General features: G+C 40.8%; 1 protein-coding gene across 1 annotated transcript; it reads right to left on the bottom strand.

The window, feature by feature from the left end:
* Nucleotides 1-7,437: 7,437 nt before the first annotated feature.
* Nucleotides 7,438-15,735, bottom strand: LOC148314876 (uncharacterized). Its single transcript, XM_088287604.1, has 9 exons — nucleotides 15,628-15,735; nucleotides 12,479-12,543; nucleotides 10,230-12,337; nucleotides 10,062-10,133; nucleotides 9,870-9,944; nucleotides 9,583-9,600; nucleotides 9,331-9,384; nucleotides 8,968-9,030; nucleotides 7,438-7,682 (listed from the first exon to the last, which is right to left on the bottom strand). The coding sequence occupies exons 1-9, from the start codon at nucleotides 15,733-15,735 to the stop codon at nucleotides 7,474-7,476; spliced, it is 2,772 nt and encodes a 923-aa protein (XP_088143730.1). The 3' UTR covers nucleotides 7,438-7,473.
* Between the last annotated feature and the right edge of the window lie 696 nt (nucleotides 15,736-16,431).

Below are 16,431 nucleotides of genomic sequence, written 5' to 3'. Positions count from 1 at the left end.
GTTCCATTCCACCTCGGTCTCATGGCTCCCGCACCTTAGTGATAGGTGACTCCATTACCCGCAACATTAAGCTTGAAAATCCAGCCACAGTAATGTGTATTCTAATTTTTTTTCTTTTCCGGTTCCGGCGCCGCGCGAGTGGCTGCCTGTTTACAGCAGCGTGGCTCACTATTGAGCCTTTTTCATGTGTTTTTTCCCTTATATATACACTCGGTGTTGTCATGATCCGTCCTGTCATGCCTTGTCTTGTTGTTATTGTTTTCCCAGCTGAATGGGCGTTTCCCTCCAGCCTTACCTCCTCGATCCGTGCCGCCCTTGCGGAACAGACGTGCCCACCGGTTGCGCACCAGGCTCTGATCAACACCATGATTACTACGCTACTTAAGCCAAGGGAACGGACTCCTCAGCGTCGGAATATTGCTCATCGCTCACGACTCATGATCCCACGTCTCGATCTCGTACCTCTCGATCTCGCTCCTTGTTCTCGCTCCTTGTTCTCGCTCCTTGTTCTCGCTCCTTGTTCTCGCTCTGCATTTGCAGTAGACGCTTTTTGTTCCCTCGTTTATATCCAGCTAAGGCTACTCTCCTTTGTTTTCTCGTTTGTTCGTTTGGCTCCCTCTTGCCCTTCAGCGGTAAGCAATTTAAGTTCTATGTTCCTTGCCTTTTGCAAGCGATTTCTGTTTTGCCGTCAGTTCCTTTTTTCCTGGCGTGACCTTTCCGCCAGCGCGTTTAGTTCTCTAGTTGTCGGCACCCTGATTGTATTGATTATATTGATTGGAAAATATATACCATTTGTAGCAATAAATACCTTTGTAAACTCGCATCTTGCTGTGTCTGCAATTTTGGGGTCCACTCCGCGACTCCCAGTGTTCGCTGGGAGGCGCGCACAACAGGTGTTATATTTGACGCAACTATGTCATTTCAAATGCACATTAAAAATATTACTCGAACTGCGTTTTTTTCATCTGCGTAACATTGCTAAAATTCGCCCAATTCTATCAACGTGTGACGCGGAAATCTTAATCCATGCGTTTGTTACGTCTCGCCTCGACTATTGTAACGCTTTGCTCTCGGGTCTCCCCATGTCGAGTATTAAAAGTCTGCAGTTAGTTCAAAATGCAGCAGCTAGACTCTTAACTAAGACGAGAAAATTTGATCATATTAGCCAATTTGCATTGGCTTCCGGTCCACTTGAGATGTGATTTTAAAGTTCTGCTACTTACTTTTAAAATATTGCACGGCTTAGCACCTTATCTCGTTGACCTCGTGGTACCATATGTTCCGTCCCGAAACCTTCGCTCACAAAATGCTGGTCTTTTAGTGATCCCGCGAGCCAAAAAGAAGTCCGCAGGTCCTAGAGCGTTCTCTATTCGGGCACCAATGCTTTGGAATGCACTACCCTCAGATATTAGAGGCGCCACTTCAGTAGAAATGTTCAAAACACTATTAAAGACTCATTTATGCTCTTGTGCATTTAGCTGAAATATTTGTTGGCCTGTTTACTGCCGCTTTTTTTTTCTTTTGTTTTCTTTTGTGCCCCCTTTTCCCCCGGCTGGGGGATTAGGTGACGGTGACCCACTAGGAAGTTTAAGGCATTGACCAACTGGGCATGCACCTGTTCCAGTGATGTCGTCTTCCTGCAGCGCGACATTTGATCAATTTATTTATATACTTTAGCATCTAATTTAATTATTTGTTGGCCTGTTTACTGCCGGTTCTTCTCTTTTCTGCCCCCTCCTTCCCCTGCTTGGGAATTAGGTGATGGGGACATGCTTTGAAGATTACGGCACTGACGAACCGGGAAGGGACCTGCTCTGCCGAAGTCGTCTTCATGCAGCGCCTTTTCTGATTTCCTTATATTTCAGCACTTCATTGAACTACTTGTTGGCCTGTTTGCTATTTCTGTTCTTTCTTTTCTGTTCCCAATTCCCCGAATTAGGTGATGGCGATTCACTTGGAAGTGGCTGTACTGAATTTACACCAACTGACTGGTACAAGATCGAAGGCTCATCTTCGGATATGCTGCCATGGATATTACGGCCCTGGATGAGGACCCACTCCACTGAAGTCATCTTCCTGCAGCACTTCATTCAATTGACTCTTATATTATCTCATCTATTATTGCATAGCATCATTGTATGTGTCAAATATTGCCCAGTTGGCATCCATTGCAGCCTGGTCCTCCTGGAAGGGGGATTCCCCCATCTGTGGTCCCTTCTCAAGGTTTCTCACTTTTCCCCTAATGAGGTTTTGTGAGTTTTTCCTTTCCCTCCTGGGGGTTAAGATTGGGGATGTCGATTGTGGCTATGTAAAGCCCTTTGAGACTGTCTGTGATTAAGGGCTATACAAATAAAATTGACTTGACTTGACTTAATAAGGACGCGACGAGAGGAGGAGCGCTTGCTTTTTCGTCAGCACGCCCCGCACGGGTGGTGCTGCTTTATCACTCTCTATCTGTGCCCGCCCGCCGGCATGTCGATAGAAAAATAATATTCCTTCAAACATTACTTTCATCTTCTTAACGTTTTGTAGTGAATTTAACAGGTTCACCACTTTTTTCAAATACACCAATGGAAAACGGGTCTTAATTGAGGAAACATACAAAGAGCATCTCACAAACACCTTATGATGAGCAATGTAATTTGATCATGTTTTTTGTCACTGCCTGGACGTCGGGTTCACTGGCCTGGTGGCAGTGGCTTGTAAACACTGTCACTGAGTGGGAACGGATCTCAAGGTGGGTCAAACTAACCCAAGCAGTGGATCGGTCAGTTTTTTAAATTTATTAATTTTTTAATTTTATGTATTTATTTATTATTTAATACAAGGACTTCGGCTCACTACCAGTGGGCGGGACCAAAGAATTTGGGTTTCCTTTGAGCTAGGAGGCAGTCAAAGGCAGTCCAATCCCCTGCAACATAAAGCGCCTAGCTCTGGGGACATGGAATGTCATTTCTCTGGTAGGGAATGAACCCGAGCTGGTGTGTGACTAGACCAGTGGTTCTCAATTATTTCCTGTCATGCCCCCCCTACCAAGAAGAAAACAATTCGCACCCCCCCCCCACCACAATTTTTTTTACATTTCGTACTAATGTAGATGTTCTTTGCATTTTAATGTTAGATTGTCAATAAAATATCTTACCTTGACAAAGCTAAATTGATAAAAAAAATATATCATTTTGAGAACGACTATTGTGAGGATCTCGAAACTCAGTACTCTGTGGTGCTAATATTGATGAGATGATAAATATTTACTATACGTTTTTGTTTTTTAACTTTAAGAAATCAAACAGTTATTAATACGTACATAATATAGAAAAGACAAAAAGAGCAAGGGGGATTTTAAACAAAAATTCTTCATAAAGCAACAGTTTTAATAATATACGTTTTTTTTTGTTTACAATACGTTTGACGTCGAACCTCTTTGTCGTGATGACGTCAGCCACTTCCGTGGTCCAGCCTGAGAGCATCTACTAAATTGCTCACGTAGACGTCGTCTTATTTTGTTTCGATAACTAATGGTTGCAATGCAACATTTCTGTTCATAGCTGCTGGCTCTCCGCCCAAACGCGGTTCGAGTCAGACTTCTGTTAAAAGTCGAGCGTCCATCGAAGCAATTCATTTTAGCGATTAGCGCGCTTAGCGCCTCCTTGCTTGCCTCCTCATTTAGAACGCTACTTGTTTGCAGTGTTGTTTATTTGCCATCACGTTGCTTGTTGCTGCTGCTGTGCGCGGACTTACATATAGTTCCAATGAAGTCCGTTGTGCTGCGGCGCAAGATAGCTTGGCGCGGGGCATTTAAGGAGCGGCGAAAGAAATCACTTCACTTTTTTTTTAATCAGTGCTGCGTGACAGCGCGACCCTTTTTTTTTTTAATCAGTACTGCGTGACAGGGCGACACTTTTTTAAAACCAGTACTGCGTGAACTAGGGGCACAAACAGCTTTGACGAGCTCAAACTGGCGTTGTCTGAGATCGCCTTTTTCTGTCCCAAAACCATGCAAAAAAACATGTCCCCCAGGGTCCCACACGCCCCCCCTCAGCATCGCACCGCGCCCCCCCACTATTTGAGAATCAGACAGAGTCGGACTCGGCTCCAGACACAGTGTGTGCTCTGGTATCAGTCCTCTCAAGGGGTTTTGGACTCTGTTCCACCCTGGAGTTCCCCAATGTGATATTTCCAGGGCAGGTGTGGGTTTATTCCCCCTGGGTTGGTGCTTGTAAATTGGCGTTCATCCCAGTGGACGAGAGTGAAGCCTCCCTCCGCCTTCAGTTCGGGGGCGGGTCCTGAATGTTGTTTGTGCTGATCCACAAAATTTTTAATCATTGGACTTCTGTGACTGTCATGTCATGTTCAATGATCAATTTTGTGGTTATCGTATTTGCGACTGCATGTTTTGGACACTCGGGTGAAGAGAGGGACGGATCTTTCAACTGATCAACACCTGGTGGTGCGTTGACGATTGTGGGAGACGTCAGTCCAACCTGGCAAACCCGAATCTATTGTGAGGGTTTGCTGGGAACTTCTGACAGAATCCCCTGTCAGAAAGAGCTTCAACTCCCACCTACAGCAGAACTTTGAACATGTCCTGGAGGAATCGGGGGACATTGAGTCAGAGTGGACCATGATTCATGGGTCAATTGTTGAAGCATCCAATCTGAGCTGTGGTCGTGGTAGATGTCATTTCAGCAATTCCCAAACCCGCTGTTGGACCTCAGTGGAGCGGGATGCCGACAAGCTGGAGAAGGTGTCTTTCTGAGTGTATCCTGTGGGTGTCTGTAGACAGCTGACGGGTACCAGCTGGCCAAGCGAAATGCACCTGTGGCAGTCGCCGTAGCAAAAATTCAGGCTTGGGAGAAGTTTGCCGAACTCAAACAAAATGCTTCCAGGAATTCTGGTCCTTGTCGATAGACCGGTCGATCTATAATCTTACCCTCAGCTATGGTCACCAGATGTGGGTCGTGATCGAAAGAATGTGATCCTGGATATAAGCGGCCAAAATAAGTTTCCTCCACATATCCCTTTTAGATAGGGTGAGAAGCTTGGTCATCCAGGAGGGACTCAGAGACGATCTGCTCCTCCTCTAACTTGAGAGGCGCCAGATGAGGAGCCTCGGGCAGTTGTTTAGGATTTCTCCGGGACGCCTCCTTGGTGAGGCATCCCGTACTTGTCTCACTGGCAGGGGGCCCGAGGAATTTCTCTGCTAACACCTTTGAATCCCCCGAAAGAGTTTGAAGAAGTAGCTGGGAAGAGGGAAGTCTGGGCTTCCCCGTTAAAGATGTTGCCACCATGAACCATCCCAGGATAAGTGGTAGAAAATGGATGAATGGATGGATTAATAGTTTAAACCACAAACATTATTGACTGAAATTTTCCATTTTATTGGATTTTTTTTATCTACCCAGTAATGTAACATTGACATTAAAAACTTATTTTTCTATGGAGTCCAGAACAAGCGGTAAGGAAAGGCAGCTTAATTTATGAAGCACATTTCATTCGCAAGGCACAATGTGCTTCACACAAGCAAAGACACATCACAAACGCATTTACAAACACCACAGTGAATGAATTCAGATTGAAGACAGCTGTACTGTAGGGATGATTCTTATTTTCATATTTATTTCTACTGCATAGTATTTCTGTTTTTTGTGTTAACATGAGTTTCTTGATGCAAAAGGTTTGGATGCCCCTGCTGTACTATTTTGTATGGTGGGGTAGGCATAAGCTTGTTCTTCAGCTTTCATTACCATGTAGTGAATATTGTATGTAAATGTCAATGTAATCTTTTTTAAAAAACCAACATCCTTTGGTACCTGCATACTTCTTTTGAGTTATTCCTTGCCCTCCAGGGGGTTAAGATCAGGGGATGTGGATTGTGGGCATGTGAAGCCCTTTGAGACTTTGTGAGCTTAAGGGCTATACAAATGAATTTGACTTGATTTGACATACTAATCACATTGTGCAGTTTATCACTTTCAGCAGGAACATGTTTCGTAAGGCTCCTTTTACTTTGTTGGTAGCATTGTACTCCATGTTGACAGCTCTTAGACCATCATCTAGATGAGCTCAAGGTTCACATTTCAATCACATCTTCAACCATGACTTTGCCATCTTGAGTTAGGTAGATCGCTTCCTGTTGCAGCCATTTTGCTCAAGGTGAACCCACAATGCATGAAAACCTAAATTATTGTGTGTGCTGTAGCCATCTTGCGCAAGGTGTCCCCGCATTGTATTAAGAACTGATTTTTTTGTGTGTGTAAGCGTGTGTTTTGTGTGTGGGTGCAGTACCATTTTCGGCCACTAGGAGCAGCATAGAGCAAACACAGTTATACACAAAAATGTTGGTTTTTGTGCATCTTGGGGCTACCTTTGAAAATTTGACAGGACACTTCTTAGGTCATTTTATGACTAAATCAATGGTTAAATTCGTGGGGACCAGGTTTTGGCTCCCCACGCTATGATTGTGCTGTCAGATACTGGTCCTCACAATAGTGCAAAGACAAACACCCACACACACACGCACCCCCCCCCCCACACACACACCCCTTCTTGCATTTGTTACCTTCTTAAGACCACCCATAAAATGCCTACTTTCCAGGACCACCCTTTCTAGACATCACAGGAACAAATGAAAGGCATCCTTGAACTTGGAAAAAAATCTATTTTAATTGTATCACAATATAACATTAGATTTTGCCTTTTTAAGACTACCCATAAAATGCCTACCTTTTTAAGACCACCCCAAAAAAAATGCCTACCTTTTTAAGACCACCCCCCCAAAAAATGCCTACCTTTTTAAGACCACCTTTTTTAGACATCATAGGAACAAATGAGACATCCCCGAATTAATATATATATAGATAGATAGATAAATAGATATATATTTATTAACAGTGTCACAATATTACCTAAGAATATAACCTTTAAAACCCCCAAATAAATACCTACCTTTTTTGGACAACACTTCCTTGGCATCACCAGAATTAAATACATCTCTCAACTTGGGTGTGGACAATGTATTTTAACAGTACCACATTTGGCAAATGTTAAATAAACCCTGACATGAACAAGCATTTTGCTTCCTTCAACAGCAAAAGCAAACGTTTGCTGCTCAAGTTGCAAATGTTAGCCGCGCAGTGAGGGGCTTAAAGCTCAATTCTCTTTAAAGTAAGCCATATGTTGGATCTAAATTAAACTAAATTAACTATCCTATTGATGTCGACGGTATGATGACACTTACACCTGTTTTTTTAAAATAAGTTACAAAAGAGCAACCACTAAATAAAAGAATAATATAATATGAATAATAAAAATAATAAATGAAGTAAATAGATCAAATTTGAGACAAGTCTGCAGTTTCTCCTACCGACTTATTATGTCATCAAAGGATGTCATTTATTATACGTAATAAATATATACATTATACAGTGTGTGCAGCACATTATACAGCGAGAAAGTAGTGGTGACCTGTGTCTATAGCCTCTGATCAGAAACAATCCTGTTGTGGACATAGAATTTAACGGCCTTCCAGTCCCTCTCAGCAAGGGCTCCCGGGGAAGCTGCGATGCATCTCTCGCAGTCTGCTTTTCCCGGGGTCTTACCCGTGCGTATAAAGTCCATCAAAGAGTGTTCAACAGCCTTAACCTCTTCAGTTGACCACTTTCGTTTGGGTCGATTCGTACCTTGAAAAGAGAGTAAAAACACTTAAAGCACAGATACTTTGGAAATTAAAGACATTCTTGACTTTCCTCCCTGCCCAATAGGTGTAGTCTCTGTGCCTATTGTTTTCCAAGAACTTGGGTTGACCTGAATAGGTTGTCAGTGAATATAATCGGGGCTGCGACGATATTACAAAAAATATATATTTTATAATATATAAAATAAATACATCACAATACATTTATCCTTATTGATAGCTTCTTTTTGTTCTCAAACAAATCACAGCCGACACATTTGTTGTTGATGCTACCAGCAAAAGAGGATTCTGAATTAATCATTAAAAAAACAGACAAGGCATTCCATTTGGAAGGTGAGGAAAGGAAAGGAAAATTCACTTCATGTTAATTAGGTGTTGAACTGTTCACTTGTGCAGTACGATTTCATTTACATTTTTTGTTGTTGTCTTTTCCTACCACACCAGCTTTAGGCTATCATCTTATTTTTCTTCTTAAGTTCTTTTACTCAGATTAACTAGGTAACTACAAGAGGAGTTTACGTCAACTCAGGGTGATCTGCAGGTCATTGCCTGTGAATATTCTCATTCATGCAGGTCATTTTATTCTGAAGGCATTGAATCAATTGCAACTGGACTGTTCTGTTTGACTAGGTTCACATTGAAGAGAAATGCAATCCGGATTGGATGTTTTTTTTTTGCCCATATATGACCTGCATCTTGTTTTTTGTGATAGTCTGATTAAGATTTTTTTCAAATCCAACCTGGGTTGCTTTTATATGTGGTCCTATTGGATTTTTTGCAAAGCAACCACAATCTGAACAGCCGGCTCACATATGTACATCCTTGATTTTACTGATTCGCTTCACGCAGGCATAGACAACTGTTTGATTGTCCGTGAATCTGCAAAGTTGTAATGAGTCACGGTATTGGCTTTATATTTATCTTTAATTTAATTCCACTTGAAACAAAGCAAAAAGTGCACATTTGTCATAACTGTAGTCACCACATAAACGGCAATGACGTAACATTATCTTTAGGGGTGTCTCCATGAAACATCAGGAGGTTATTTTCACATCTTAACACTATTTGTAAGGCAAAGGCAATGCAATGAGTAACTATCCCTGCCGAGCAGAAGAGACTGGACGTAGTAACTTGTGTCTGGCATGAAAAGGGTAAATGAGCATTTTGTTTCCCTCTTGCTATTCAGTTACAGTGTCTAGAAACTTCTACAACAATAATTTAATTTACATGTACAAGGCACAGGAGACCTAAAAATGATAGGACATTCTTACCTCGTGATCCTCGCTTCTGTCCAAGTTGTCCACCTTTCTTATCCTGAGGTGGAGGTTCCTCTCCTGGAAAATATTCATGGGAAATAAAATCATTTACAATGCATCACTAGCCTATTGTCATATCATTAAGTGGTGAAAACAAGGCATGAGTTAATATTTTCATTCTGGTACAATTTATCCACCCATTGGGCAACACTACTTGAGTAACATTGCCCTAGCTCGTTGCAAGAGGGCTCTTTTTTGCGAGTCGCTTTTTTTTTTTTTTTAATTTTCAAGTCAAAATTCTCAATTTTCAGCTCAATATATTCATTGTTTGGTGAGCCAGTGACATAAATGTAAAAGTCAAAGCCATGTTTCACACACCTGAATGCTGTTCTTCTCCAGGTTGTTGTTTTTGTCGAAGAACTGAAGCTCCGCCTGGAAAACATTCATAGAAAATGACCTCGGAGAAAGAATGAGCCTCTGCAACTTTTGTAATTGTATGCCCATCCAGCGTCACTGTACAGAAACATTCATAAAACAAAGCAATAAAATTCATGTCGAAACACAGGACACATAAAACAAAATTCTAGCCACCAGAGCCTTGATTCTGTCCAAGCTGTTGCTTTGAAGCACCTTTTCCAGGATCCTCCCCTGGAAAATAGTAATCAGGAGCAAAATGATGTAGATAGCTTGTCTAGCCTACTGACACCTCATAGGCAGAGAAAACATGGCAGAAATTCTCAAGATATATTGGTTCCGTTTATCAGCCCATTGGGCATCACTAGATCAGGAACATTCACCACCTATCTGTTGGTGAAAGTTATACAGCAACATTACTGTTAATAGAGCTGACGGACATATTTGACTGACATATTAGTTAGCGACCATCAGGACACGTAATCAACATGCAAAATTCTTACCTGCTGAGCCTTGCTTCTGTGCAAGCCGCCTCTGTTTTGAAGCACATTTCTTCTTCTGATTAACCTGTTCCCCTCCTGGCAAACATTCAATTTGGCACTGATGTTATTTTTACATGCAAACCGACCGTCAATGAAACATAACTTTAATTTACAAAAGAAATTTCTTGTCTGGCACACAAATCAGAAGAATACCTGACATATCTGCTGCAGCACCAAGATCATCATCTTGAGATGAAGAGCTTTCTTGCATTATGTCAGTTTGGTCTTTATGGTGACAAACAAAGGCAGATTAAGTCAAATACCAGTGAATTTAAATTATAGAGGTGGAAAGGCATCTTATCCTTAGAATAATTTTCTTACCATTGGGGCAAATCACGATTTGATCCAGGCTTTTTCCCTTAAATTCTCCTAGTCTGCCCTGTTCACAGGCCATCAAGACCTTGCTTATCTTTGCCAATTGCAAAGTTCCTTCGGGGAGGCGATAAAATTTTCTGTGCACCCTGATGTCATGTCCTAGAAAGTCTGCCAAAAGATCTTGTTCAGTGTCATTGAGATTGAGTACTCTTGAAAGAGTGGCCACTTGTTTTCTCAGTTTAGTGGAAGACAGAGTTGCAGGACTTTGGGCCCCACAGTTTTTAGCCAACTCCCGGATACAGTCAGACCCACGAAGTCTTGTTCCAAACCCTGGTCTAGCAAACAAATACATATTTTCACCAACACCACATGAGCTTCGCTCCTCAACAAGTAGCTCGAGAGACTGCACCATAGCAGGAGTTAAGATAATAGGCACCTTCCTGCCGCGCTTCCCACGAATTTCTACACGCTCAAAATGTTGGCAAAGCTTTTTTTCCAGTCCAGTCAGGGCGTCTCCAACATCCTCATTAAATGTTGACTTATCCCGTGTGATAAATACTTCTAAGCTCATCTTCGAGACTTCACCTTCGCGCCTTCTGTTGAAAAAGATTATCTGTGCTAATATAACTTTAACAAGATTGCTCCAATTCCTTGAGTTTTTTTCGTACAATAATTGCTGGTGATATTGTTTTTGCTTGTCCGCCATGTGCATGTGCATTTTTTTGACATCCTCTGCTAATGGTATGAGCTTCGGTTTGTTCCACTTCTTCTCCTCCAGTGTGCGGTACGCAGCAGAAGAAATCATTTCGTTCCAGGTTAGACTGTACATACGCCTAAACTCTTCGACCACCTGCCTCTTTTCGTTGTTTTGTGTTGAGAGGGCTACAGCCTCCATAATGTCTGCAACCCTCTGGATGCTTTGCCCTAGCTTTGTAGCTAGTGTGGGTTTCTCAAATGTATTGATCTGATCATCAAAGCCAGCTACTAATTTCACAGCTCGAATTACATGTTCAAAGTGTTGTGGATTAATATAATCCTCCAGTGTTTTTAGAGGGGTCACTGTCCTTCCGAAAATCACAAGTCTCCCCAGTCCTCGCATAATTTGGCGGATGTTGTCGTGCTGGGAAGCAGTTTCACGGTGCTTGTTGTACATTTTTTCTCCGACTTTCATGATGTATTTATCACCTTTAATAGCAAGGGTTATTTCATCTTGAGTCATCTTATTCACTAGGGCCCATACTTTCGTGCTCACATCTTTAGGTGCTGGTTGAGCAGAAGCACACAGTGATTGTATTCTTGTTTTCCCCGGTAATGTTCTGCGAACACTTTGTGCAAGCACGCACCGTTTCGCATGCTTCCACATAGACTTGCGCTTGAAGTACCCAAAGCATGCAAAACAATGCTGATAGTCCTTTGGATTGCTCTTGCCTTCACTTTGTTGTCTACAAGCTACCAGTGTCCCTTCTCCTTTCGTGAGTGCATCAATGTTTTGTGCTCGATTTCCCTGCTTGCGAAGGAGATCCAGCAGATTTCTCCTTTCCTTCGACTTTTTGGGATATATCACTGCATTGGCAACTTCACTTTTATCCTTATGTTTCCGTTCCAAGTGTCGTGCAATTTTTGATTGTGGTTCCCTGCAGTAAAGGCAGTAGTTTTTCTTCTGGTGGTATTTTTTAGATCCATCTACTTTTGTAACATTAGCTACAACAGGAGAATCACACTTTTTATCAGACCGTGCCTTATGATAGGATGTTTTAAATCTAGTGTAAGTCTTTTTCTTTCTTCTTTCAAACATAGAGTCATCTGTGTCGTCTTCTACTCGAGAAATTTTGATTCTCTTGTCACTCTTTTTCTGTCTTTTTTTGGTCTTCAGTCTTGATTCACCTGAATTGTCTTCTTCACTCACACTTAAGCAACTCTTATCACGCTTTTGGGGTCTTATTTTGGTCTTCACTCTTAGACTTGAATATCTCTTGTCACTCTTGCGCCTTTTTTTTGTCTTCAGTCTTCCATCATTAGAATCTTCATCTTCACTCAAACTTGAGCATCTCTTGTCGCTCTTTTTGTGTCTTTTCTTAATTTTCAATCTTGATACCCCTAAATCCTCTTTGTTGCTAGAAAACAACGTCAGATTGTCGTGCGTCCCTGTTTTTAGCTGGGGTTCATAAGAGTCTTCTTCCCTGGAATGTATTTTTTCATCTCTGCTTTGTTCTGATGATTCGTCAGAATTGGCCTCTGATGATGCTGGTACATACTCATCCCCACTGCTGTCATTGGAAAGTGACACTTCAGAGTTGTCCTCCAGCATTCCTTTGGTCAACTACAACAGGACAGAGACATAAGAATCAAAACAGATGCAACTTCACATCACAAGTCTTCCCTAAAATAGAATAATTTATTAAGCTGACAATACAAAAAGGACAATACAAAACAAAATTTGACTCCTGTGACTTCCATTTAAATCTGACAATTACAAATACAAGCATGTTCTGAAGAACATAGGAGCTATACTTACAAATACACTCTCTTCTCGTGTTAAGGGCGGAACCACTATTTCATCCTGCAACTGCCAAAATTGTAAAGGGAATTATTAGAATTTTAGTTCAAGCATTTTGAAAGTATAACAGACAATACACCAGATGTTATTATATATACATAACAGGCTATGTTACAGCTTGCGCTGTTGTGAAACTATATAAAGTTGTATTGTATAATTTAACATTATAGTATTACTATTTAAAATTAATAATAATTAAATATAAATATGTAAAAACCTTTTGGGGCTCGTTAACTTGTGGAAGAGAAGATAAACCGCAATCAATGGGGAAAAAAAATGGATGGATGGGGAGATAAAGGGCTGAACGATTTATCGTTTTGGGACCGAAATCTCAGACAACGCAATATCGAGATCGTCAAAGCTGCGGTTTGCGTCACACATTCACGAAGCAGATCACAAAAAAAAAAAAAGAAAAAAAAAAAAAAAGAAACAAAAGCCTTGTGCTGTTGTCCGAAGCCCCGAAAGTTATTTCTTTCCCCCCTGCTTGAGTGCGCAGCGCCAAGCTATCTTGCGCCGCTGGACTATGGACTTTATTTGTACTATAAGAAAGTCCGTGCACAGCAGCAGCATCAAGCTGTATAATGACAAATAAACGACCGCTCTAACACGTAGCGTTTTCTCAGAGGCGGCAAACAAAAAGCAAAGTATAGCGTTAGTTGTACAGTCGACTTTTCACAGAAGTCTGGTTAGAAACGCGTTAGGGTGGAAAGCCGGCAGCAATTAACATAAATGTTATCTTGCAATCAGTACGTATCTAGGCATAGACACAATAAGATGACGGCTATAATAGCAATATAGCAGACGCTCTGCGACCGGAACACGTAAACGGATGACTTAATCATGACGAAGAGGTCCGATGTCAAACGTATAGTAAATATTTATAATCTCATCAATAATATTTGCACCATAGAGTATTGGGTTTTGAGATCTACACAATAATAGGTCTCAAATGTATATATTTTAAGCAATTTTGCTTTGCTAAAGGGACAATGATTTCATTGACATAATCTGACATTTATGTACAAAGAAAATGTACATTAGTACAAAATGTAAAACAATTTGGGCTTTAAAAAATACATTTCAAATACACAATTACACATAAATACAAAAATACAAATTTATAAAACTATTTTTTAAAAACTTGGAAAAAACGGCCCTGCTCACGAAATCTCTGAAGTGTCTTTGCATTATTACAGTAATAGCTTTTATTGTTTTTACTGGTATAATGGCATGCTCTGTAATGTCTGTAAATGTCACTGTACATTATGCAGAAAATCGCAATCGTAATATCTGTCAGAAAAATGACAAGTTTTTCCTAAAATCATTCAGCCCCAGACAGAGAGAGAGAGAGAGAGAGAGAGATGTAAATTAATGTTACACTTGTCCATAAACAATCAGTATAAAGAGATTATTATGCAAGTTAGCAAAGAAAAAGGCTCGCTGAATATTAAGGAATGTGAGTGTGTTGCTCAGCTGGACAAATGTAAGGTTTTCCCCATGTGTTGAAATTAAATTAGATTACATTACAAAAATAAGGTTGAAAGCCAATTGAGAGCCAAAGGCAAAGTAAGTAAGTCTGTCTTTTTCTCTGTTAAAACAAAAATTAAACCAAAACAGAATAACATGAAAAAAATGTTGCCGGGGAGACCTCATTAAAAAATTTTCATGTTTTAATTTCCACTTTCCATTTTAAGATCTCAAATATAACATATCCTACCTTTACGTTCTGTTCAACATGACAGCTATCCATTACATCAGCAACTGCAACGAAATCACATGAGAGAAGAGCATTAACCAGGTTCCTAATGAGCTAACAGCAGCCATGTGCCTTTATTATAAACTTTCACCTCACCATGAAAATTATTAGAGTTAGCGCATCCGAGACAATAAAAATACATAAAGCCATGATCAGCCATGCTAAGTACACGAAACATCTTTCACTGAAGATGCACAACTACTTGGAACAAAGGTCACTCAGTAAAAGGATAAGTTTGGCTCAATTCCATCTGTTACATTATTTTATTTGTTGTAGTTTTCTGTCAGATTCTCAAGGAATATGGTTGAGGTAATTCAAACATTGGAGAAAGCCCTTGCGCGATGAAGAACCCACTTGTGGTAAAAGCCATCAATAACAAGCTTCCTGAATTTGTGAAGAAAGCAAAGCTTGTCTTTATGGTCAATCGAAAAAATAGTGTCACGTAAGTCAATCATTTTGATTATTATCTTGCATTTCTGAATGAGCAATAGGATAACCTCAAGAGACTTGAGCATCTCAAAAGCACATAAAAGCTCTGACAAGATGGATAACAAACTAACACACACAAAAAATGCTGCGACTAAATCCATAAATGATTGTGTTGTTTGTGGAGATGAGAATCACAAACACCATGACAAGATCCTACTGAAAATGTTTAAGGTCTGAAGACATGCCCAAAAAGAAGGTATTGCGAAACGGAATGATGTATGTGCCTTGAGAGGCACGTCCATGGTGGTGGGTGTAAAGACCAGTACATGTGCAAGAATAAAGACTGTATGAAAATGGGCTCTTCAGATCGCCACTACCTCCTTGGCTCCAAAAGTGAAGCTAAGAAATATGAACGAGGGAAAAGCACCGCAGGGAAAAGACAGCGGAAATAAAAGTCAAACAGAGAAACAAGAAAGATTCTGAAGTGAACGTTTTCCAGCTATAGCAGAAAGATGCAAAAAGGCTGTAAAAAGGCCTGGAATAAGGAATTCCACAATGTCAAACTTGGTGGTTCTCAAAGAAAGTGGACTGCAAGAGAGTCCAGTCCTGATGATGTTGTTGAAAGTCCTGACTAATGCAGGACAAAATAAAGTTCCTCTTACGTGCGGGTAATTGTGACACAAATCTAACACCATACTGTAGATCAGGCATAACCAAATGGCGGACCTCGGTCCGGATGCGGACTGACTGATGGTTCGGACTGGACCCATGACCAATTTATGATAAATGTACACGAACAGAATTTTGTTTCAGGCTACATTCGCAAATGTGGTCGCTTCTATTACGGTAAATGCGTCACTGATTTGAGCCAATCAAATCTTTTGTTTCTGATCCACTGCCAAATGTGCAGCAGACATGAAGAGAGTGCTTGCTCAAAAGTTAGCAAGGTCGATGCGTGTTGTTTTAAAAATGAATGGACGGAGAAATTGATGTTCATTCTGGCTTCAGCCGGTTTAAAACCAGTGTGCGTCATTTGCTCCGAAACCGTCGCACCAACACGAAGTGCCACTACGAAACAAGGCACTGCTCTTTTGCTCAAAGTTGTCTGCTGAAGTCTGAGGAGAGAGCACGCAAAAACATCGAACTTTGAGTGCAGTCTTGCGGATTTTTACATTTTCCATTTTCGTTTACAGCCAGCGGCATGCAAACGAATGTTCACTAAAAGTATCATTCATGGATTTTGGGCAAACATTAAAAAAAAAAAAAAGTTCAGTCAGGGCAGTTGCGAAGGAGTGCTAAAATGCGGCTAACAAAAATTATTTAAAGGAAAACACAAAGACCAGGTATGTGAAATAATCAACCAAATTCTAAGCCTTCCCTTTTTTTAGGCGGACAACTCTTTGATTTCAGGAAAAAAACGGGAAAAGACATTAACTCAATGCTCAGCAGTTGATTTATTTCTGCAG

This window comes from Idiotropiscis lumnitzeri, unplaced genomic scaffold (assembly GCF_059441095.1).
Source record: "Idiotropiscis lumnitzeri isolate Australia: NSW breed Sydney's pygmy pipehorse unplaced genomic scaffold, RoL_Ilum_1.0 HiC_scaffold_201, whole genome shotgun sequence".
NCBI lineage: Eukaryota > Metazoa > Chordata > Actinopteri > Syngnathiformes > Syngnathidae > Idiotropiscis > Idiotropiscis lumnitzeri.
The sequence above is the reverse complement of the archived record's forward strand: the minus strand, read 5'-3'. Positions and strand labels throughout refer to the sequence as shown.

Excerpts from the sequence above, each read along its gene's own strand:
- LOC148314876 (XM_088287604.1), bottom strand. The coding sequence starts at position 15,735 with ATGGGTCCAGTCCGAACCATCAGTCAGTCCGCATCCGGACCGAGGTCC. Across the intron at positions 10,134-10,229 it reads AATCGTGATTTGCCCCAATG|ACCAAACTGACATAATGCAA; the intron begins GTAAGAAAATTA and ends GTCACCATAAAG. Across the intron at positions 9,031-9,330 it reads TGGAGAAGAACAGCATTCAG|GAGAGGAACCTCCACCTCAG; the intron begins GTGTGTGAAACA and ends AATATTTTCCAG.